The following is a 24,771-nucleotide window of genomic DNA, read 5'->3' on the forward strand; positions in this document are numbered from 1 at the left end:
AAAAAGCGTTTACCTCCACGGTATGGTCTTGAAAGAAATAATTAATTGGTACGCAAAAGATCATGTAAACTTTTATGTACGAGAGATATGACCAATTCATACGAATCTTTCATTCGATTCGAATTTGAATTGTTTCATAATACTTTCCTAATGTTTTTGTTAGTGCCTGTTTAACTAAGCGCTAATGCTATTCAAACCCATAGCGAATAGAACTAACATCGAACAGTATTAAGATTAATACCTGCATTCTTCGAGTATTTTGTTGCAGTAAAACATCGAATCGGTTTGAAAACGTTTTTCGGGACGATTTTGAATTTGAAAGTCAACGAATCGGTTCTAAAAATGCTCTTTTCTGTGACGCTCGCAACGATTCGTTTGTGAGTCACAAAAGTGGCATTTCAAGTGAGAGGAGAGAAAGAGAAGGAAAACAAAAATGACGCGGAATTCGGTCTTATTCGTTCAATAAGCAGCGAGACGATACGAACATGGGTAGCAAGAACAAACGTAATAACTAAGCCCGAAAATGCGCGCCGTTGTTTTGTAAAGCAAATCAAAAGTTGAATATACGAAACAGGAATCTAGCAGAGTTTCGGTCGAAGTATTCTAATGTCCGAATTGCGGCCGAATAGTGTTGTGTGTATCATTTTTCTTAGCGCGTAATTTGGGGTAACAAATCAGCATAGTGAAGTGAGTTACATCAACAAGTAAACAATGCGAGCGAGGTGGTTATGAAATTTCGCGGATCATTTTCGTCGTCGCAATGAATCTGGTACAAGAAAGAAGAAAATTAGCGAGAAGCGCAAAGTGTTTGATTGGTCGGTGGTCTAGAATGACTAGGTTTGCCAGATAGGCTACGAAGACCGGTGAATTGCGCGTTTGCTGACGCCGTCGGCAAAGCCGGCCTTGTCGTCAACTTTCAGCGCGTTTTTCGCTGGTAACGGTGGAGGAATGGTATCACCTTCGAAATCCAAGCTTTCCAAAAACGCCAGTCAACAGCAGCAGCAGCAGCAGCAACAGGAACAGCCGACACCGCAATCATCGCATCGAAAATCGGCCAACTCATCGAGTAAGTTCTTCGAAGCTTTTCTGAAATACAATGTAACATGGCGGTTAGCAAATTGCGGAGTCCTACGATTTGGCTTTCTCTCGTTTCGCGGAGTCCTCTAGTTTCATTTGCAGAAAATCTACCCCAAAGCGGATGAGGTTATGCTACGTAACATTAACATTCCGGTCAGAATCGTTTCGGGATGGTTCTGAATAAATTCGGCATTATTTGTTTGTTTCTTAGAACGCTTCGTCGTAATCCCGCTTTTTTGCCAGCAGGGATACGATACGTGTGCGTTAATGTATTCTGTTCCGCGGAGTCGTGCGTTGCGAAACCAAACCGGTCATGTTATTTATAAAACAAAAGAGGAAAGCTGATAAAAGTGTCGTAAAAGTACCGTTGCTAATATTGACAGCGCAGCTGTCTATTGTACGGTGTTTATAACGGGGGTCTGACGGCTCCAAAGGTTGGTTGCCTTTGCAAACTTTTCCTAGAAAAGTATGTGAACTTTTCGTCATAGCATTTATCATAGATGTAGGAATGCCATTATGTTTAAAAAAAATTGTATTACATATTCAAATTTAGATGCACGTACGTCACATAGCTACAAGCTAGAATTAAATGACCATTATATCTTTGAATTTATGTACTGGGTAAATGCAAATAACACGTTATGATGTTTCGAAACATATTGATGCTATGCCATACAACTATGGTAAATACTGTAAAGGAAAAAAATCTGCAACTATGACAACGGGATCAAAACATGGACTCGCACGATAAAATTCAAAAAACAAACACTGGTTGTGGAAACATATGAGGTCGTGGTTGAGAAAGTATTTGCAACTGGAGAAGAAAAAACTATCTGTAATTTTGTTAACACCAAATGGATCACCAATCGCGAATGACGGAATGTTTGATTTTCTTTCTAGACACCAACAAAGTGAAACTGGTGAAAGGACCCAAACCGTTGATTTACCATCGGTTCTACTTGGATATCGAGCGGCATCAGGTGGCGACGAAGATCGAAACTACCATCAAAGAACTTGGCGGTGTAAGTAACTGTACCTTTTCTTGATGAAAATTCGTGTTCGGACTAGATGCGGGGAAAATCGATTTCTGTTGCAATAGTCAAATGGAAGGAAAGTACAGCGACCGGCTTTTGGCCTCGCAGAAGCATCGAATTAGCAGCAAAAAGAAAAACATGTTTCGATCTCTCTCTTCCTCTCTCTCACTCTCTCGATGAGTATTTCTTAACTAAAAGAGGATTAGTTTTTGATGTAGACATTCGCGTAACTTAATCTTTTCATTGAAATACATTCCTTAAAGGACGACTTAAGAACTTACAAAGTGCACACTACTTAAAATAGTACAAGTGCATATATTAAAAAGAAATCGGTAGAACTTAAAACATTTCCTCTGTTTTAAAATATGTGTCATGGGAGAGGAAGAAAGATGGAGGATTATTTTTTTGCGAATGAGCTCGCGTTGCTCATTCACACAATCTGACGCGCGCTTCTTTTCTCATTCATCTTGCGGAGAGAGAGAGGGAGATTTATCAAAGAAAAATGTATCTGCGAGCGTAAAACCATCACATTTTCTCGGAGATTGCGCGGCACATTTTTACCTCGCCGGAGAAAGCGGAGCGGGTTGGCGTTTCACACGAATTTTGGGATCATTGTTAGTTCTGCTGCCGAGCCGTTCGGACGTGTCATTTTATCGAACGTGCGCACCCCACGTTCATCGGGCCCGCCGTCGGTGTCTGCGCGGCGTCCCCGTGGCATTTTATCGGTTTATGTAGAATGTGTGTGTGTCTTTGCGTATGCGAGCAAGGTGGAAAAACGAGAAAAGCGCCGATCAAGCAAGCAGGGCGACATTGGTGAAAAGTAAAACATACAGCGGTGTGCCGATGCGGCAAAAGTAGCAGTAGGCGTCGGCGGCACCTTACACGGTTAGTTAGGTTTGTGTGTGCGTGTCATAGGCGGCTGTGGGTTTGTTTTTTCTTCCATCTGCGCACCGCGCTCTTCTCTTCTCGTGACCCTGCCGTGTTGTTGTTGTTGGTGGCCGTGTGGTGTGCTTTCCTTCTTCTTGCTATTCTACTACGTTCTGTGCGCGTAGTTCGCGTCCAAGTGCGTCCGTTCGTTTGTTGGTGAGAAGAAGGAACGAATGATGCCACAACCATTCGCCCGGTTGCAATCGATGGTTCATCGCGTGCGCACAAGCGTGTATGTGTGTATGTGTGCGTGTATGTTGTGTGCTGTGTGCGCCTGACAGTGTGTGTTATGCTATGCTATGTGGTGAACGACGACGACGACGACGATGCTTCTCCACAACCCCTCACTCGCGTGTAGTGCGTTTTGTTGCTTGGTTGCCCAGGGGTTTTTGGTTCGGATGATATGGACGTTCGCTCGAATCGCGAGTATGCGTTTGCTTTCAACTTTGCTGCTACCAAACGGGGAGCCAACCTCACCGATGCGGTCGGTTCGGTCGTTCACTGCGCGTCAGAGCAAGTAAAACCAGCCGTCCGACGACCGTCCGTTCACACAAGAGCAGGAAGAAGTCTTGATACTCGCCATTTTCTCGACTGTACGACCGTTCGCATTTGCGGTGATGAACAAAACTGGGTGTAGCGGAATGATATGCGCGGGGTACGGCGGAGGAGTGCGTCAGCGTCCTCCTTTTTGCTGCCGTCCCTCATTTGTGGGTAGTCCATACTCGGAATTTCCCATCAGTTTTCGCCTACCTTTAGGAGGAGGAGGAGGTGGGGTGCGACGGATAATTTTTCATTGCTTATGCGATATACAAAACAACCCACGGAAGAAAAATGAATTCACATTTGCTGGGCAATCGAAAGATATCTGATGAAGTAAAAAAGTGTGAAACTTTTGAAGGCATTTCAAACCAAAAAAAAACCCCAGCAGGCTGGGCTAGGTTTGAATCAGCAAAACACAAAACACCAACCAGCACAAACGTTCGCGTATATGACGACGTTTGCCGAAGGGAGGAACGAACGTGTGGTTTAAACAATTTCAAACCCAAGAAATGTTTCAGTGAAGGGCGTTTTCTTCGCTGGAGCGCTGCTGATGGTTTGTTTTCTTGTTTGCGTTGCCTTAGCGCCGGGCGGAACGGGAGTGCTGATGGGTAGGATAGCAGGGAGCACCACACCGCCTGTACACTGCCACCCTGTGCCTGTGCCTGTGTCTGTGCTGTACCTTTCAGTTTACTTTTTCTCGTTTCGAAACGTTTACGAAGCGGCAGCAGTAGCAGAAAGTGGTTTCTGGGCGATCGCAAAAGAAAAGGGAAAAGCGGGAAGAGCGCTCACAATATAATCAATATACGGAATGGACTGTTACAGCATAGGATTGAAGGAAGCGAGCACGAGAAGGAGAAAGTGAGATGAGGTTTGCAAGCGCGGAAAAGAGTCGATAAACATGAATGGTGGGTCGACGGTGCTGCTGTACGTGAGTGTTGGTGAGAAGAAATCGCTGTTCCGGTGTGTTTGTGCATGTTATGTATGCAGGTCGATGAAACCTTCGCTGTGTGGTTTTGTTTGTGTGCCAATTCCGGGAATGAGTTTATGCTCGCGCGCAATGCGTTGCCCTTTTCATCGGGGAGGAGGGAAAAAATACACTACGTGGTAATATGGGAACTAACGGGAAGAAACACAAGGACATCGAGAGCAATCGGAATATCCCCCACGAAGAGCCCTCGGGAAAACAGTTTTGCAATGGGATGGCAAAAAGGGACGATAAAAATCGATACTTAAATAGGTCAATTTGTTGCTCGCGGGTTTTCCACCTCTCGATGGTGGATTAAGTGTTTAAATTGTGCTTCTTTTTCAATTACGCCGCTTAGCGTGAGCTAGAGCCGTATACTAGTATAGTATCGCTTTTGCAGCCAAATTAGTTCACTTGTTTTGCCTTGCGCAAGTGATGTGGCCCAAGAAATTTCAAGCAATAAGAAAAACTCAGTAGTCGAGACGGCGAGAAGGAGGTGGTTTGGTAACATTTTCTCATGAGAGGCTGATGGTAAATTTTGTCCTCTCCCTCTCACACACTCTTTTCCTTCCAAGAAACGCGAGTAATTGGTGGTGTATTGTGAAACGGAAAAGTTGTGTTGGTGCAATGTGTATGTTTTTTTTTCTCTTTTCACTTATCATCTTCCGTAATGTAAACTTAGTTGTTGATACATCTTGTTGCATGATGCTAAACGAAATATGGCATGTCTGTTAATATTTTTACCAAGTTTTGGACATCTTTTTCACTCTCGTATACGCTTCTATCATTTACAAAACTGACGTACGCCTTAAGCAAACGCCAAGAACCTTCAGTTCCCTGTATATATGCTCCCTTTGTTCCATCGTACGCTCGTTGCTGCTGGAGGGACACACAATCAGGAGATAAACATGGGGTTCATGGAACGCCTATTCCTTTCCCGCTTTATTCTTCACCATTTTTCAGCGGTATCTCGCGTTTTCTCCCTCTGGTTCGTAGTGTCGCAATGCAATATTCAACATAGGTTGAAGGAAAAAAACCCGCACCATCAGCGCAGCAAGCACGTTGTGTGTCGGTGGTTCGATTCGGTGTGGTGGCGTGGCGGGCCTGACTCGGCCTTCTTCTCCCGCCGACCAAAGGTACGAGGGAAAAAACTTTGTAACCATTCAGCCCCGTGTATACCCCAGCCTACGTACGTGTGTTGCATACCCTCTTCATTGTATCGTCGGCCAAAGGGGGAGAAGAAAAAAGTACTCAAGATAGGCCTCGTTCCATTCGCGTGTCGTTTTTCTCATCGCACTGTTTAATTTGTAATACAGCAATATTCTTTTCCCCATGAAGAAAGAATACGAATTTTTTTTTTTAAATGCACACCTTTAAATGGTATTTTAACTTCCCGTAAACACCCCGACTTCATTGAACCATTCTACTGGCGGTTGTTTTTGTGTCACTTTGGGGGGAGGAGGAGAAGAAAAAACGAGAAAAATATGTTGACAGCTTCCGTGTAACACCTCGCGTTGTATAACTGTAGTGGTGATATGTGTGTGGCGGTGGGTTGTTTACAAACTTTTGTTATTATTTTGTTCAGCAGGTTTTGATATGCCGCGTCAACTTAATTTGTTTCTTTCTTGTGTTTCATGGAACACACCATTTTTATGCAACGTTATATCGTATAGTAGAATAATATTTTTGTGGTATAGAGTAGCTCTTTTTTGCTAAGAATAAGAAAGATATGTTTTTCTTTACTTGTAGTTGCCGAACTTTTCGAAACTAAGAATCCAATCGATATGGAAAAGGGGTTGAATGTCGTTACGGAAAGATTCTTTATTTTTTCCACCGACACCGATGGTGAAACGGTTGAAAGAAGGTTCGCTCGAAAGCAGAATAAGGCAAAGATATAAACGAATGTGTTCTCCAACGAGATGTTCGAACGAAACGTTGCTCTTGGTTGAAACAGCTCGAAATGTGCCCCCAAAAAGGCAACGGTGTTACGAAGAGCTGGCCAGCAAAAACACACCAGCCGAGGAATCGACGGACTGCCGCGGTTCGTCGTCGTCGTTTATACGTTCTCTAAATATCGCATTGGTACGGGGATGATGTGCCAGGGAAAGCGAATGGACGCCGGTAGAGCAGCACACGATTGGAACAAGCGACGAAGGCAACGAAAAACACTCGTCAAAATTCAACCGGGTACGGCGACCGGATGAACAAGCTCTAGAGCAGTGATGTCAAACTCGTTTCACCTTGCGGGCCGCATTTCCTCCAAAAATAGGTTCGCGGGCCGCATTTTCTCCCAAAATAGGCTCGCGGGCCAAACCATATAATTGATTGGAGTGATGAAAATATGTTCTTATCAATGTGGTTTTATCTTAACAGTCAATCATGATTTACATTTTCACATTTTTTCACATTATTGTTCTTCTTGGCGTAACGACCTTGTTGGTCATGCCTGCTCGTTAAGGGCTTACGAGACTTGTTTCCCTGTTGTACGTGGATAGTCAGTCCTCTCGTACAGGGGAAGGTCCGGTCTCGGTTGGGATTCGAACCCACGCCGTCGAGGTGGTGAGCCCCGGCGCTCATGGGTCGATTTTCTAACTGGCGCTACCGCTCGGCTGTCGCGGACCCCTATTTCACATTATATTACTTCTAATAAAATTTACAAATTTTGAGTAAAAGAGAGGGTTTGTTGCTCAATCGTTTTCCTAATTTTAACGAATTCAAATCAAGTTTATTGAAATATATGTTGCAGTTCAACACTATTGTGTATTTTGTTAATGTTTTTAGAAAAGTAAAGGTATATAATTACAATAGCTAACTTATTGCTCCGCATTTGTTATTTTGTTTGGAATGGTCTTGTAATTCATCACGTTTGTTTTCTATAAACACTATTTATCCACTTGTCTAGAAAAATCTGTGTAAAACCTTTGCTGCAAAGTTGCATATCACTTTCTTATTGAAATTGTTTAAATTGACATTCGTTCAGTGCCTCTTGCAATTCGCAGTTCGTGAAAAAATGTACATTAAATATTTTGGTATTTGCTTATAAGCCAATACTCAAGGATCCAAACTTTCGATGTAATGCTTAGTTTACACGAGGCGCAAAACTCTGTAAAATACACGCGCAAATGTCGATTTTGCTGCCACTTTTTTTCGCTTCGTGTAGACGTTACTATTCGTGAGCCGATGCAGATGTAAGCGCATTCAATGTTGATTTGATTGTTTAACTGTAAAAAAAAAAAAAAAAAAAAAAAACAGCACAGAGGTATTGTACACACCGAAATCTTATCAACAACAACTGTACATCATCACAAACAACTATTTTCCATCCACCGGCACTCTATACCTGGTGCGCAAATTTTTGCAAAGCTATTTTTCAATCGCCGACCGAAAAACACATTTGCGCACATTCTGACAGTTGACTGCCCATCTGACAGCATTTTACCGCCAACTCACAGCATTTTACCGTTTGCAAAGGTTGCTTTGCGCTTCGTGTAGACTCAGCATAATGTTTCAAAGGGGTCGCGGGCCGCACCCAATGTTCTTGCGGGCCGCATGTGGCCCGCGGGCCGCATGTTTGACATCCCTGCTCTAGAGACACAGGGCAGCATGTTGGCGCGGCACCGTCATGTTATTTTTTTCATGTTGCATCCAACTCGCACAACCGTCAGATTGTATTTCTTCTGCGTGTGTTGAACTGACGTTTTGTGAGGGTTCTGCTTCCTTTGAGCTGTGAGCTTTGTGCTGTGAGCGAGAAAAAGGGATAGGTGATCGTAAGATCCGTAGTAAAACCTTGTTTTATCCAGCTAGCATGAAGATTTTCGTGAAACGACGAGCCGCAACAGCGAAAAGTTAAATTAAGGCCCGGGGCTGGTGGCCATATCTTGCCGTCGTTCGGTGTTTCGTTTTCCTCACTACGGGTTATAAAAAAAAACACCATAAGAAAGAAATAATAAAACGTTGGGGGTAGTTTTGCAAATATATGTGGAGGTTTGGCTGCAAAATGGTCGACCACGCATACACAAGCTTGAAATTGAACTGTCCTGGCCATGATGGAGTTTAACATAAAAAACCTGTGGTATTGGAAAGTCTAAATGGAGTGCAATTGCATCTTGTTGGAGTGAGTTTAATTGCATCTCAGTAGATTTGTTGACAGTGTCTTCCAGTTTACAGGACCATCAACTGAAAGTTTCCTTTATTTGTTGTCGTTTGAAGACTTCGAAATCGGATGATTTCTGCTGCAGAAAACGGAAATTAAAAGGAAAGTAAAGCATAGAAGCTGCGTTGTCGATGTATTCGTGAAGTACTGATGCATGTGCCAAGAGCTGTACTCTCGAGGTAGATCCGAAACAGCGATCAAGAAAGGCAACCCAACCAATCCATGGCAACTGGAGAGGACCCCCAGCGAGACGATGACAGTAGCGGAGTAAGTTGCGCATCGTTAATGAATCGTCCGTCTCCGTATGGGGACTCCCTTTTAAGCGAAACGTTTCGTTGCAGTGCAAGCGAAGCAGGGAAACCAGCTGTAGGGGTAGCAGGCGGCGGAAACGCCATGGAAACCAAGCGCAAAGAAAGACACAGACGTTCATGGCAACAGACTAGAAGGGTATATACAATGTTATGCAGTGTCCGCTGCATTTCAGAGTTCGAAAAGGTGCAGCAGCCCATATGTGCTGCGTCTTTTATGCACACCCGCGTGGACAGTCCTTATGTACCATTTGGGGTTTCTTTTACTCCCGCTGCCAACTGCTCCATCCCCCACGGCGGTGTGCATTCCGTTGGTCTCATTGGTTCACGAGGTTGGTCCTCCAACGCGTCGGTCGATTTTCTTACACGCATGTTTTGTTTGTTCTTTTGCATTTGCAGCAGCGACGTACAGCTCATGGGGCGGTAGACACATCACCAAGAAGCGTTCGTTCTCTCGGTTGCCCTGGATCGATCTGAAGGTTCAGACTCTTGAAGCGCTTCTTAGCTCGCTTGCTTGCTTCGTTTCTTCATGCCGATGAGCTGCAGTGGAAACGAATGTTTGCGTCCTGACGTAAAAATGAAATTCATCCGGAGCACGCACAGTGATGGTAGAAAACCAGACACGTCGTCACGGGATCACAGAAGCTACCCATAGGTTATTAACTGAAAAGGCAAGCAGAGAGCCGTTAGAGTTGGGGGATTGTGTTCTTGCTATGTGTTTATATGGCAGAAGAAGAAGCGACAGAATTGTTGCTTTCCTTGTGGAAGTGTGGATACTCTGTAAAGCAACGGTCTGTGCCATACGAACGAAGAAAATGGTTGCTGTTTGTGCTATAATTGCGACTGTCGTCATATTGGATACAGCGGTAGCCTACAATCGTATGAATCAACCGCTACCTTCATGCGACTGTACGTAAAAATTGTGCACGTAGCCTTACCTCAAACTCGGCCACCTCGATTTGTGACCATGGAGACCCGCGACGAGCGAAGGTTTCTCCATCAAATTGCTATTTCATGTTTCAAGCTAGAAGCAACAACGTGACAAGCGGCGGGCGGGGATTCTTACCACTATACTATCGAGGAACCACTGACATGACGTTGTTGTTACAAACGTCAAACGAAACCACTTAGAGTGAATGCGATGTACGGAGTTGATTTGTTTACGTTTCTCGCTCATCCTACTATCCTATCTGCCGTTGCTGTTGCCGCAGTACGGTGTATCTTTTTTGTTTTTTTTTTTTACTTTTTCAATATCTTTTGGTTGACCAAGATAAATTAAATTCATTGATTACATATATCTTACATCATCCGTTTAAAACATAGATAAAGCTACATGTAGTTAGTCACTTTTATTCAGTTAAAGTTTTCATTTCCTTGCTACTGTCAACTCAGCTGGTGTAGATAATTTAAAGAACCTATCATCGAACGAATGTCCAGATATAAGCGTTTACCACAGCAACTGCTGTGCCATCACTGATTGTGGCGATGACGGCAGCTAAAAATCGCAGATTTGTACAGCTATTCAGCGGGCAGCCGCGAGCAAAGAGAACAAAACGGTGGCCAGCGGAATGCACGGGCGCGCAAGTGGAATTCAATATGGCTGCTCTGCGCCTATTCGAACGGACGGAGTAGAAAACTCATTTTATCCAACTCCATTTTGTACGAAACAAGCTCCGTCGTCGGGTCGATCGGGTATACGGCGTTGCTGGGCTGGGCAAGTACAGACGACACGGCAAGCGAACGCGAAGAAACGCGCGACGAACGTGGCGGCCGCGTTGGCGAGATGAAGCGCAATGAATGTGTATGTTTCGGCGGAACGAACATGATGCAAGCTTCAATAGCAGTCACATAAAAGAGAGTGAGAGCTCAGGTAATCTGTGAGAATTTTCATTTAGAGGAAATATTCTCTCAGTCTCTTACTCTCCTCCAAAACTCACATACACTATTAGGATTGTTGATATTTAAATATATTAAAAAAAGATGGAGATAGAGAATTTAATTGGAAATTGAAGCCCCCCGAACAAATATCGATTTTATAATATTAGTTTTCCATATGTAATACCAGACAATTTCTCTGCGGAAGTCTACATATTTTATATCAAGTTTGTGTCTCATTTTGATGCTTTTCTCTCTCTCCCACCTATTGCCGCTCGTTCGTAATTTTCACGCTCTTTTAAAATATTTTGCCTTTTTCTAAATGTTGTTGCTCTCCCACGAGGAAAACAAACATAAAAGTGTTTAAGTATTAAAAAAAAGACATACACACACTGATTATGATTCTGTAACATAGCGTTTGCCAGACTCATGTAGTATTGGTGTTGGTTATACATAGAGCATAAGTTTTTGTTTATCAATCTCTTTAAATGATTGCAACAATGGCAAATTAATTAGTGTCAATACGATAAAAATACACATTTAGAGATATTAACTTCGTCGAATATGTTTGCTGTTGTTATATTTTTATAATTTATCAACTAACAGCAAAAACCATAAAGAATACACACCTACACAATATTACTCTAGAGTTCCATGGTTCGTGTAGAATGAAGGAGAGCAAAACATGCTAAATGCCAACACACGCTCAAAGTAAAGATCTTTCCCGAGCTCGATGCTCAACATCATTCGCAGGGGCCGGGCCCTGAAACCCAGCACAACGCAGGTACAGCAGAAATCGCGACCAGAAAGCAGCACATTTCGGACATGTTGCGATGGGCGAAGTTGTGCCTTTTGCCATTTGTACGGATGGAAAAAGTGTCTAGTTCCGTGGGTCGTTGAATAGTGCTGTGAAACGAAGCCATTGTTGTCACGTGTAGTTATTTACTAAACGCTGTGTTCTCTTTTCAATTTTACATCGTAATACAATTCTAACAACACCTACTACGATGCATGTACCATGAAAAACCTTTATACTTTACCAATTAGAAATGTGTACATCGTGTATGTGGAGAAAAGCATAAATGTGAAGATCTAAAGAAACAGTTGCCAGATTTATCCTGATTTACATCAGATTTGATAAGCATTTTCCTTCGCACGGTACACCTACGTATATGCTTAAGAGAACTTCGAACAAATCGATCGATTTCTCTCGATGCTGGACTTTCTTGCACTGGCTAAAATGGGGGAAATATAACATGTAAAAAAAAGAGAAACAATTATGCCCACCATACGGGGAGGCCACTGACTGAAATGAAGAAAAATAAAAAAATCCCATCCGATTCTTATGTACCGTTTTTGTGTTGTGATACCGGGAATCTTCGTATTCTCTTTTTTATTCGTACGGAGCGGTAAAAATGAGTATTTCTGAAAATATGTTGCTCTCGTGTGCGGATGGAAAAATTGAGATAAATTTCAGACGATAAACTTTCGGAGAGCATCGATGTTTTAGGTGTGTGGGTTTTGTTTTCCCGGCTGATTTTATGGGATTCTTTTCACACGCACACAGGCCTAATAGTGTTTTGTTTTCTGCCAATGAAACAGTATTTTTATGTTTATGATAAACTAAGAATCGTAAATAGAGATGTCTAAGACAACTCGAGTTTACAACAACTCAAAGCTAACGTTATAACGAACCTGGGTTACATTTTATGTTTACTTAGTCTCATCAGTTCAGCAGTTTTTTTTTTAAATATCCATCATCTGTCAATAACTTATCCAAACGGGGGGTATTGTCGAGTTTTGTTTTTAAATCGATCTAATCGAAAGTTTTTTTTTCCCCCATCAGTCGATCGAGTTTTTCCTCAACAAGGATATAACCCACTTCATCACCGATAAGCACCAGCAAGCGAGTGGGTCGCTTCCGATCACTACATCAGCTGCTGCCGGGACTGGCGAGCGGTACGACGAACACCATCCATCACCGTCCGGAGTCAGTAGCTTAGCACGCCGATTTGGCCCCGCTTCACCGGCGGCAGTAAACTCGCCGGACACGCCAATCCTTGGCACGCGGAATCGGCAACAACTACAGCAGCAGTCGGTCCGTGCGAGGCACCATTCACTTCATCCGACGCACCAGCAAAACCCCTACGGTCAATATGTAAATGATTACGGTCCGGCGACCAGTCGTACATCGTCACCATGCCCAACACCGACAATAACAACAACATCCACAGCATCATCATCGGCGGTATGCAGTTCCGGTGCGGTCAGAAGCGTGCAGCAGACGGTGGCTACCGGAGAAGTGGCCACCTTCAGCAGCACTGCACCGGTATCGCCAGTGACAGCAGGATTGGATGGGAAGGTAAGGAAAAAGTGAGGCAAAGAATGAGTAGCATAATGAGATGATTTTCTTTTTTTTCCAAGGGTAAATCAACTCAACCCGCTAATACCAGCACCGCACAAGTGTTGCCGCGCAACCGTGCGGATGCTATGCTACAGCGTGTCCGCCAACAGCACCACCAACAACAGCAGTATCAATCAGCAACACCCCACCACTTGTTACACTCGTCGCCACTAAATCCACCGGTGTACGTACACGGAACGCCAACAAAAAGCGAAACACCGCTAGGAACGCCACCGTCGTTCCACTCGTCCTCCCACCATAAGCCACCGAATCCGGCGAGTCCTTGTTACAGTCCGGCCGGTGGTGGATCGGTTGGCCCTTCTCGGCAACCGAAACAGCCACGACAAAACAGTCCCGTCCAGCTTGCCCGATCCTGGGGAATACCTGTGTGGAGTGCGGAGCAGGCGCTCAAGTTTCTCCGAAAGGTGCTCGACTCGGTACAGAACGAAAACCGCAACCGTTCGACTTCGTTGGCTCGCACGGCTGAAGGGAATAGAGGCAACAAAAGTGGACTGCTAGACGGTGGTGGAGGACGTCTGCATCATCATCATCGGGGTCATCACCACCGGCGACACAATCACGTTCCGCACCAGCACGTCCACCATCTCCGGGGACAGTTTATAAAAATCGAGTGTCTGTCCAATCCGGACAATTTTCGACCGATCTACCAGGAGTTCAAACAGTGGCCCATTTTACTTACCGCCGCCGAGGACTATTCCCTCAAGAAAGCCCCATTTGCGGACGCAAATCAACCCCCGGGACAGGCTAAAGAAACGACGGTGGGGGTTGGAGGTAATGGTGGTGGCAAAAAGACAGCCACCATCAACGCTGCGACGCAAAACACCACCGCTGTGGAGGAAGACGATCCGGCGACCGGTTGTGGTAGAATGACGAGGAAGTTACTATCCAACACAACTGCAACGACGACACCGTTGGGCAACGAGGGTGGCGACCAAGGTGGAGTGGTAAAGCAAAGGCAAAAGTCGGAGAAAGCAGTGCCACCGCCGCCGCAGACCCAGCAGCAGCAGCCCCCTCGGGATTGCGGTTATTGCGAGATCTGCCGGATCGAGTACGATTCGCTGGCGGTGCACGTTCAGTCCGAAAGTCACCGAGCGTTCGTGGAGAACGACGATAATTTTCTGTCGCTCGATCGTTTGTTCGGTTCGATTGGTTCCGGTGGCGGTGCTTTTGGTGGCGGGCTGTTCGACGAAAAAAACGACGAAGGTGGTGGTGCTGTTGGAGCTGCTGCAGGAGTGGCACCGAGCTTTGGGAACTTTGGAACGTTTCCGGGCGAAGGAAAATCCCCCAAAGCTGGTGGGAAAAAGCAAACATCATCAAAAACGGTGACGGTGACGGTGACGACGACGACGACGGCCGCCGCTGACGACGAACAACTGATCGAACGAAAGGAAAAATCGATCGGACAAACAACAACACAACGCCAGCAGCAGCAGCAGCTGAACGAAGGAGAGGTGGATGTGAAAGATAAGGCGAAGGAGCAGCAACAAGTGAAAGGGGAAAACTCTACGATAAACCAAACCTTTGCTGATGAACAGAAAGTGAGTGAGGGCGAAAAGGGGAAGAAGAAGGAGGGTGGGGATGGTGTCAATCTCAACGATACTCAAGAGCTGATCAAGCTTGCCCTGGCATCGACAGTGGCATACTTTGAAAGTGGCAGCAGTGACCGGGGAAAAAGTGAACGGACATCGACCGGTGGAAAGAAGGACTCTAAACGTAGCAGAACGGTGGTAGAGGACAGCGATAGCAAACGCATTAACAGTAGTTTGGTGGGTGGTGATAGTGAAATCCTTCCGCAAGAAGTCAGTGCTGTTGTTGTGGAGGAGAAAACAAGGAAACGTGGTCGACCATTCGGAAAACGAAGCGAAGGTATTGCTGGGGACATTATCAGGGTGATTGGACGTGTTAGTCGGTCATCGGCAGCAGCAGGAGCAGCACTAGCGTCTTCAACAACGGCTGTTGAAGAAGAAGCAGAGGAAGGGAACGATAACGTAAAGCCATCACTACTGCAGACGGAGCAGAAGCAGGAGGAGCGCAAGGGAATGTTTGGGCGACGGTCAGCAATTCATCATCATCCGCATAATCAACTGAACCATCATAACCATCAGAAGCACAAATCGACCCTCAGCGCACTATTGCTCAAGCAGCAGCGGGAAAGGGAGCTGCAGCAGGAGCAGGTGGAAAAGAAGGAGCAACCCTTAACGAGGGAGGACGAGGAGGAAGAGGAGGAAAAGAATCAAGACAAACCGGGTACCGATACCAGCTCCGACAGCAGAAGAAACCTCATCGATGATGATTATCATCATGCAGTCGGGATGAAAGTGATCACCAATTTTCGCACGGAGCAAGAAGAGCTTGTTGCGGACAAATCGGCACTCGTAGTGTCACCGCCAAAGTTGACCACCGGTGGTGTCGACGGTCTAAGGAAAGAGGAAGAGACGGCAACGCCAACGACGGCTGCCGTGGCAAACAAGCGAAGGAAACGTCGTGGTTTGGCCACATCGACGACGACGACGACGACGACGGAATTGGATACCGAAGGGAACGAGCTTCTTGCGATGGGTCAGAAAACGTCCACCACGGCTATGAATAAACACCATCACCATCATCATCATCATCATCATTTGCATCATCCAAACGACGATGATGGTGGTGTAGGGGCCGGACTGGTGGTTGGTACAAAAACGCGCCATACTACAGCCGAGGTCCATCATCATCACCATTTGCTCGAATGCGAAGGGTTGGACCCGAAGAACACGAAGCGTATCAGCTTGGGACTACGGCAGAATCCGAAGCGAGCGAACCTGAACGAAGACTTTACCAGCCTACTAGACGAAACGCTCGAGCGATCGAAAATGGCGTCAACGATGGCGGCCACCACCGGTGGTGCGACTGGTGGTGGTACGTCAGCGCGGAAAGCTCAATCCCGGGTACGGCAAAAACAGCACGGCGGAGTTGGGAAATCCCCGGTCAAGGAAGAAGGAGGTAGCAAAGGTGGTGACGTGGAACGACGGCTCCATCATACGAATAGTGGCTGTGAAGAGGAGAAGGAGTCGGATGATGTTGAGCTAGAGCTGGCGGAAGCAAACGAACGGTTAGGGAAAACGAACCACCAACGGAAAGTGGACAACTCACCGGGTGCTGGTAGTAAGGCAAGAAGCCGGCCGGCTGTTGGGGGGAAGAAAAGCGCATCCGCCGCAGCCCTGGAAGACATAAAGGTGCGCGGTATACGATGGAGAGCACCGAGTCCAACAACACGGCCACCGGTAAAGTCTCCCCTGCTGTACAAAGTGATTGAACAATCACCAGCCACGCCAGCTCCGGAAGCCAACTCCTCCCGAATTGCGGTTACTAATAAAAAGTCGTCTGTCTCGGTTGCCAACGCAACCGTCAGCAACACGTCAACCACTGCCGCCGATTTACAGTGTCCAAACAACAGCATCACCAGCCAACGAAGGTCATCGAAGTCTGGCAAGGGTGCGTCCCCGAAGAAGAACGGTCTTATCGTAAAGATTCGGCGAGTCCGACAGTCGGAGCTTAGTCTGTTAAACGATGAGGCAGAGAACTTTATGTTCCCCCGAAAGGACGACAGTAGCTCGGAGGTGGATACGGACGACGATCGCCAGACGTCGTCGGAGGGATATAGGGCGGCGGTTTGTGGCGGTCTCGGTGATGGTATCGCAGGCAATAACTATTCGATCGATCTACCGAGCAGTAGCGAAGGAGAGCGAGCGAAAGTGGAAGAAGCCGAGGTAGAGAAAGAGGAGGAGGAGGAAGATACGCCGGTTAGTGGTGGTGGTCGAAAGAGGAAAAAAGGTCAATCTGTCAAACATGGTCGTGAATGCTCGATGGAAAGTGAACCGTCATCGTCGTCGGTTCCCGGATCGCCTACAATAGCACCCCCCACAGCTAAGCGTCAAAAACTGGACGAGGACAAACCCCCGGCCTCCCGGCGGAAAGGCGGATCGCAAACAACGTCGTCCACCGCCGATTATGACAAGTGTCAAGAGCCGGCCGGGAGCAGGCCGCGATTTCCAGAGGCCCCCATCCAGCCAGGCCCAGTAGCAGCAGCAGCATTGTCATCTGCTAAAGAGCACCAACGGACACGGCGACGCCGCAGTCCATCGGTTGCAGTCGCGGTGCCGGAAGATGACGATGAGCGGTCGGCGGTAGCTGCAGATGAACACGAACGCGAGGAAACTCGTGAAGATGACGATGTCGACGAGGTGGAAGAGGAAGTGGAGAAGGAAGTAGAAATTAAGCAGGTAAGAAAGCCAGGTCGAGGACGCGGTCGATGGAAAAAAGTGGACCAGGAACGTACCATCTCCAGTACGACAGCGAAACCGACGTCGGCTTGTAGCAGTTGCTCGTGCGGAGTTACGCGGAGGGGTCGTGGTGCCGGACGGCGTGGGCGAGGCCGAGGCCGTGGTGCAGTATCGTATCGCGGTGGACGCGGTCGAAAGCTTGCATCGGCCGGTGGCGTCTGTCGCTGCCAACTGCTCGATGCGACGCGTATGCCTCCACCATCCGGAACGATCGATGCTGCTGGCGGTTGGCGTCGGAACAGCGAAGACGATGGATCCTCTTCTTCTACATCTTCCTCCTACCAGCCCACGACGACTCCTGGTCGCCGAAAAGGAGCGGGCTCCTCGCGGGCGTCGAAAACCAAAACGACCCCACCAGCAGCCAGGCGTGAACAGTCCCCGTCATCTTCAGCATCGTCAGCATCAACGTGTGACATCGTGAGCAGTAGCAGCAGCAGCTACGCCAGCACAGCCAGCAGCTGCGCCGTCGGCAAGGGCAAGGAGGATGGGATGGGGGCAGTATTCAAGTGGATCAACTTTCGCAAGCGCTGCGAAGAGATCGAACCGTATCGGTTTGCATTCGAACGCGTACCATCGCTAGAGCCGTGGTACGAAACGTTCCAGCGCCAAGACGATGGCACGGAGAAGGTTTACGAATACTTCGGTAGCACTGGTAAGTTTCGAGTAGCAGTAGCAGTTCACGTTTTTAAAGTACACTCTGCAATATGGTTTTTCTGCCAGATTAAAAAGGTACTTTCCAACCAACCATTCTCCATCCATTCTCTTGTGGTATTGTTCTACGTTTTCCGATCTAAGCAACCGACTTCATCATTCAAAACAAGGTCGGTAAAAAGAGATAGGTCAGAGCATACCAAGATCGATAAAAAGTAATGTCAGTTTTTTCTGCTACACCATTCTGCCTTCGCAACAATCTCTTGGCCGAAATAGGTAATCGAAAATGCTGGATCCAGTTGTGACCCAGGAAATTCAGAGTAGTGTTCCGTGTAAGTGATCCGCGGTTCTCTTGTTACCGCCCTCGCTGGCAAATCTATTTCGTTGACAATTCCGCAGAACGCCGATATTGCAAAGTGAACGTGTTTTGTTAATGTTTCTTTAAATTGACATTAGGAAAGAGTTAATTTTAACTTTGCTCGTGCTCATGCTTTACTTCTAGGCTACCGGAAACTACCGTACGAAATGGGTCCCCTACCGGCGCTGGGGCAAAACTGTTGCATACTAAACTACAAGGTGGTCGCATGCCGAAAGTCGAATCGCACCGCTTCACTACAATCCTGTTCGTCGTCCTCGATGGAGCCACCTTCGCCGGGGAAACGAACCAGTGGTTCGCGGCCAAGCTCTGCGGACACGGCACAACACCACCATCCCGGCACGACGAGCACAGCGTCAACCGGAGATACCGAGGCAAAGAAATCATCACCTTCATCGTCATCATCATCATCGTTACCGTTGAAGAAGCGGAAGCTTTTGCTACAACAAGATGCAGCGGCTGCAAGTAGCGCTGGAAGTGGTGCTGGAACATCCGGTGATGCTGGGGAAGGGTCAAGCGAGCGAAGTTCACACGGTAGTCGAATATCGAGGCTTATTGCGGGGGTTAACGAAAGACCCCGAAAATCGCCCCGTGAACACGCGTCGACACTGGCCATTCTCAGTTTGCTCCAGCAGCAGCAGCACCGGAAGCGAGCAGCCGCCATTAAGATTCTCACCAGCCCAAAGAAGGCCACAACTGCTACGGCTACGCAAACATCGGCGTTCCTGGATCATCACCAGTTCACGGCGCAAGACGGAGACATTGGTGACGAATTGTCGCGTCGTTCTTCGTCACGCGCAAGTGAACGGGGTGCGTCCTCCGGCGGTGGTGGTATTAAGTTCGAGCGACCCCTGTTCCCCGACAGTGGCTACGTCAATAGCCGCACCCTGTGCCAAGAGATGGATGCGTTCCTGACAGAAGAACTGAATCGTGTTGCCGGTGAACGAAGGACCTCGTCGACAACCTCTGCCGTTAAGAAGGAAGAACCGGAGGAAGTAAGGCTCCGCGAGGATCTTCAGCAGCAGCAGGAGGACGAAAAACAGAAAGAAGTTGACCAACTCCTGGAGGAAATTTCCGACGACGAACCGATTCTCCTACCGCCATCGGTCGCTCACGAAGGCATTGCAATCGAGCGTGACAATCTACCGGTGAGCAAGCGCGATCTGCTGGATGTTCTGCAGACGGTCGGCTCGGAGCCTCCGCTCAGCCTGAAGCTGGTACAGCGCTGCGAGTCGGTGGTGAAAAAGATCGTCCAGTACGATCGTAAAACGCGTCCGATGCTTTCAAGCGGGGCCGGTGCCGGCGGGCTGGGCATATCATCCATTTCGTCAACCCCGATCGGATTGCAGCTGTTCGATAGTGGCTCAATGCTGGCGGCCTGTGCCGGTAGCGGCGCTGGTGGTCCTGGGTCGGGCGGTTCGTTCCTTAAGAAGCGCATAAATCGCACCGGCTGGCCAACGAACAAACGCAAGATCGGTACGCGGACGCGGCTTCAGGCGAGGTTTATGGTGCGCTCGTCCAACTCCTCCTCCGGTCCCGGCCGAGGTGGTGGTGCCAGTGGAAAGGGAGGAAAATCAACTGGTGTCCTACTGAAGTCGGTTTCAAGCGAGTCGATTAAAAAAGAGCCAACCGAAGAAGTAGATGGTGGTGGCATTGAGGAGGAGGAGGACGATGACGGTGAAGAGGATGATGAGGAAGAAGAAGATGATGATGATGATGAGGAGGAAGAAGAGGAGGATGAGGTAAAGACGGATGATGATAGTCACGAACGACGAAGGCGTGGGCATCGGAAAGCTCCACGGCGGAAGACGCGTGATCCCGACGACGAAGACGACGACGATGACGAAGATGACGTAGAAGAAGATGAGGAAGAAGGGGACGATGATAGCGGGACTGTGGTGGAAGTAGCCAACAAATCTAAGCATCATCATCCCTCCAGAAGGAAGAAAAAAGAACCCAGCCATGAAAAGACTGAACGACGAAGGAAGTCTACGCGTGAAGAGGAACATTGTGAGGCGCTAGAGGAAGAACACGGGACGACTGAGAAACCAAACACCTGCCCACCGGAAGAAGCTGCTGGGCGAGGTAGAAGAAGGTGTATTTCCTCAAAGAGTGAAGATTCAACTAAACTCGTCTGCAAGGACGACGAAGAAGAGGAGGCAGCGGCTCCTCCCCGGGAATCGAACGAAAACGACGAAAGCGATGGCAAAGTCCCCATGACGAAAGAGCGTAAGAAAAAGGAAGAATCTAAACGGATACTTGATTCTATGCCGACGCTAAGGGCGGCTCTGATGCGGGACAACAGTCAGTTACAGCGACATCTGAGCGTACCCTCCTCTTCGTCGTCCCCGTTGCTAGCGGCGGCTATACTGGCACCACCAAAGATGTCTTCGGGACCGGTTGTTGATGCGCCACCGGAAGATACCACCGCCATCGTTAGAGGAGGACCAGCGGCTGTCGTCACTTCATCGTGCCGTATATCCTCGGGTTGCAGCAGTCTATGTCCAACATCCACGGGACAGCCCAGCGTAGTAGGTAGTAGTTGCTGTAAGTACGTGACCAAAACAACCACCACCATGACGCGCGTCGACTACGACGGAGGAGCGAACAGTGGAATCAGTTCAGTGGCGGCGACTGGTGGCAAACCTTCCGGAGGACGAAAGTCACGCGAACGAGCCGAAATAGGTGTTGTCGATGTGGCACGGTTGGGCGAGTGGTCGAGTGTGGAAGGAAATTCGGCCGCTAACCGTACAAACCGTCCTCCTCGATCATTGGCGGGAGGTGTCGGAACAACATCGGTTTCGGCGGGCACCACGAACCACGCGCAATCGACGTGCGCGACTGAGGATGACGACAAGGAGTGCGATTCCATCAGTTCCCGAAGCATCTTCGTGAGTGATGACTGTGATACAACTTCTTCTTCAACCGTGCTCAACGCGCCGGATGATGGCGGTGGTCTTCCTCCTCAGTTAGAACCCACAACTCCTTCCAGCTCTTCTGGAGGAGGTGATGTGAAGAAATGTATCATCTCCCAACCAAATGATTGTGGGGAAAGTTCCGAACATGACGAAATCGTTCGGAATGATACGGCACCGCACGAGGCGATAGCAACAAGTACAGTTAAAAGCAAAACGCCTCGCACGCCAAGCGAGAGAATCCGGAACAAGATGGTCCAGAAACGAAGTAGAAATGCCAATAAGGTCTCTCGCGAAAAAGTTGACACGATTGAGAAACCATCACTGCAGGAAACGGCGAAATCGAATAGTCACTCCCGGCGTAGATCATCATCATCGGTGCTAGCACCACCGGCCCCAACGCAGTCACAGTTTCCACCCCCAACGATGATGCCCCTGTCCCCACCGCTAACCACTTCCACGTCCTCGTCATCCTCATCGTCGTGCGGTGTGGATGATAAACCGATGTCTCCGATGGTGGTGGCCGAATGTAAGCACGACGATGAGGCGGATGATGATCACGACGATCACCACGGTTCAAGCACACGGCCTGCGGTCGAAGATGAACAACTTCCCCCTATCAACAACACCTCCCTGCTGATTCCATCGAAGATAAAAACTCGCTCATCCACGTTCGGTCGGTCGCCTGCGAAGCGAACCTATGGGAGAGCGAAAGTGGTCACGCCCGTGAAGTATCCTTACGTTGCCCTGGTAAGAACGAGCTTTCTGCCCAAAGGAGGAGACCCGGTGGATGTCAACGAACAGCAGCAGGAGATTTCCGTCGTTCCATCACCCGCTCCATCGCCGACGATTATGAGCTCCAGCAAGCGGAAACGGAGACGGAAGGCCGCTGAGTCGGATGCCTCGCTAGTGCCCAAAGTGCCAACGAAACGAAAGTCCAAAGCTTCGGTCAAAGTATCGAAAGTGAAGCATGCCATGATCGCTAGGAAACCTAAGCAACCATCGAAGCAATCGAAGAACATCGATCTGTCAGATGGGAACAACGTGGAAGAGGCGATCGAAGATGGCGGCAAAAAGAAGCGCAAAGGTTCTTCCACCGTTGTCTCGATCCATCATGTCGCGGTAACACCGAAGGCGCCACGTAAACAGGAGCTAAAGATAAAGGTGTTCAATCACGGTAGCGGCCACTTCAAAAGTGTCAGCAGTGTCACTTTCGAGAATGACGAAGACGAAGAGCAACATCATGAAGGTGCGAATTTGGATCCATTGGCAATGCTGGGTGGAAGTATCCATAGTCTGGACGAGGATCCTGAACAAGAGGAAAAGGATACACAGGTCGAGCTGATGGAGGAACATTTGATAGAAGAAGAAGGGGAAGTCGAAGAAGACGAGCATGAAGAGGATCATCACGATTATAGCGAGCAACACGAGCAGGATGTTGATGAAGCGCAAGAGGAAGAGGAGGAGGAGGAGGAACTGGAACACCACCACGGTATCGTTGAAGAAGAGGAAGAACATATTGAAATGCTCGAACTGATGGAGGTTGATGAAGAAGAATTGAATCGTCAACACGAGCAAGCAGGGGATGATAGTGGGGAGGACGATCACGAGGAGGAGATGGAGAAAGAGGAGCAAGAAGAAGCGTTCCTAACAGGCGACGAAGCGGATCATGATGATGAGTATCCTGCTCGACATCACGACAACCACGACGAAGAGGAGGAGCAGCGAAAGCTGATGATGTTGGACCACGACTATGGTAATCATCGTCATCAGCGGTCCATGATGGAGGAATCGGAGTTTGTCGAGGTGGAAGAGCTGGAGGAAGATCTGGAGGAGCTGGAAGAGGAAGAAGAAGAAGAAGAAGAAGACGATGTGGACAGTACTGAGGATGGCCATCACCAACACGCAAGCGACAATTTGGAGTTTGAGCTGCATGGCGTTGATATGGAACAGCGGTTGCCAGCTGGGAAAGCAACACCATCCGTAGCAGGCACCTCTTCAGCGGTAGTAACGTCGCCCACAGTAGCGCCAAGGTCGTCCGGTACGAGCACAAACCTTACCAATACCGCCGCCACGGCAAATAGCAGTAACACTTCGCCAACGAAGTACAGTCCGCGAAAGCTACGTAAACCTCGGGGCCGTTGGTACCGGGAACGATGAGTGACTGACAGTATCAACAGTGGTGGCATCCGTTGGCATCGCGTCATGCTTGTGTAAGATAGAGAGACCAACAACCAACATGGCCATAGTTTCCATATTTGATGTATTTGATCATCGTCGTCAACTATTGCTTCTCTTGCTCCAAGACCGCGGTATAAAACAAAGCTCACACTTTATTTCGTGGGCCTTTCCATAGTCCTTGTTGAGTGAGAGTCCAAGGGATGTACGCAAGAAGCGCATCAATTATTCAATCTATAAATTGTAACGATCACCGGTTGGATTTAGAGGGAACAGTTTCTAATAGCACTTGATTTAAGCGACCCGTTTAAATTTGGCCTTTGTTTTTAATTCGTAATCTGTCTGCCTGCACTCCAAAGCTTTGAGTATATAGTTTTGTACTTCTTTTTTTTTTTGTAAGCACAGTTGTGCATTTTCGTTAGTCCATTTTCGTTCAATAATAGCCATTTATTTGTCTAACGGTATAAGAGAGCATCACCTTTAATTTTATTATCATCTGTACACTGTTGTATCTTTTGTGTCTTTTTCGTTTCCATATCGGTTAGATGAATGCTCCTTTCCCTACCAATGTTCTCCCCCTCCTTCCCCCCAAATGACTGCCACCGCGTGTCGTATTTGATTCGTTTCGTTATGTTAGAACGTGCAGCTCAAATAATGGTCCCTTATTATTATTATTATTATTATACCTACTGTAAATGTACTTTTAGTTTTTTAAGCGCCACCGGTAGTTTTAATATCAGGCAAAGGCAAAAGAAATAATCGTGGTTGAACGAACACTAAAAAGAAAGCGAAACAGGGAAAAAACGTGAGTATTACTAGACGATGTGTGTAAACCGGTCGGAATAGGAAGATTAGGTATTGTGAAAGGCATAGATCACCACCACACCACCCAGCGTTAGGAAATCATCATCAGGAGGAAGGAGGGAAAATAAACATGTATAGAACGATCGTGTAAAATTATGGAAAAGGCTTTCTTCATTAATCTCTCCTAATCTGTCGATGGCGGGCGGGGACGTGAGTTTAGTG

At 47.6% G+C, this 24,771-nt stretch overlaps 1 protein-coding gene across 1 annotated transcript; it reads left to right on the top strand.

Annotated features, from left to right (window-relative positions):
* Window positions 1-481: 481 nt before the first annotated feature.
* LOC131285881 (uncharacterized) lies at window positions 482-24,089 on the top strand. Its single transcript, XM_058314736.1, has 8 exons — window positions 482-1,070; window positions 1,414-1,427; window positions 1,978-2,099; window positions 12,725-13,240; window positions 13,303-14,637; window positions 14,728-18,277; window positions 18,779-20,164; window positions 20,228-24,089. The coding sequence occupies exons 1-8, from the start codon at window positions 949-951 to the stop codon at window positions 23,725-23,727; spliced, it is 10,545 nt and encodes a 3,514-aa protein (XP_058170719.1). The 5' UTR covers window positions 482-948; the 3' UTR covers window positions 23,728-24,089.
* Window positions 24,090-24,771: the final 682 nt, after the last annotated feature.

This window comes from Anopheles ziemanni, chromosome 3 (assembly GCF_943734765.1).
Source record: "Anopheles ziemanni chromosome 3, idAnoZiCoDA_A2_x.2, whole genome shotgun sequence".
Taxonomy (NCBI): Eukaryota; Metazoa; Arthropoda; class Insecta; order Diptera; family Culicidae; genus Anopheles; species Anopheles ziemanni.

Bases quoted from the DNA above. Each gene is read 5' to 3' on its own strand.
- LOC131285881 (XM_058314736.1), top strand. From the start codon at position 949: ATGGTATCACCTTCGAAATCCAAGCTTTCCAAAAACGCCAGTCAACAG. The intron at 13,241-13,302 runs GTAAGGAAAAAG...TTTTTTTCCAAG, and splicing joins CAGCAGGATTGGATGGGAAG to GGTAAATCAACTCAACCCGC. The intron at 20,165-20,227 runs GCTCGTCCAACT...AGGGAGGAAAAT, and splicing joins TCAGGCGAGGTTTATGGTGC to CAACTGGTGTCCTACTGAAG.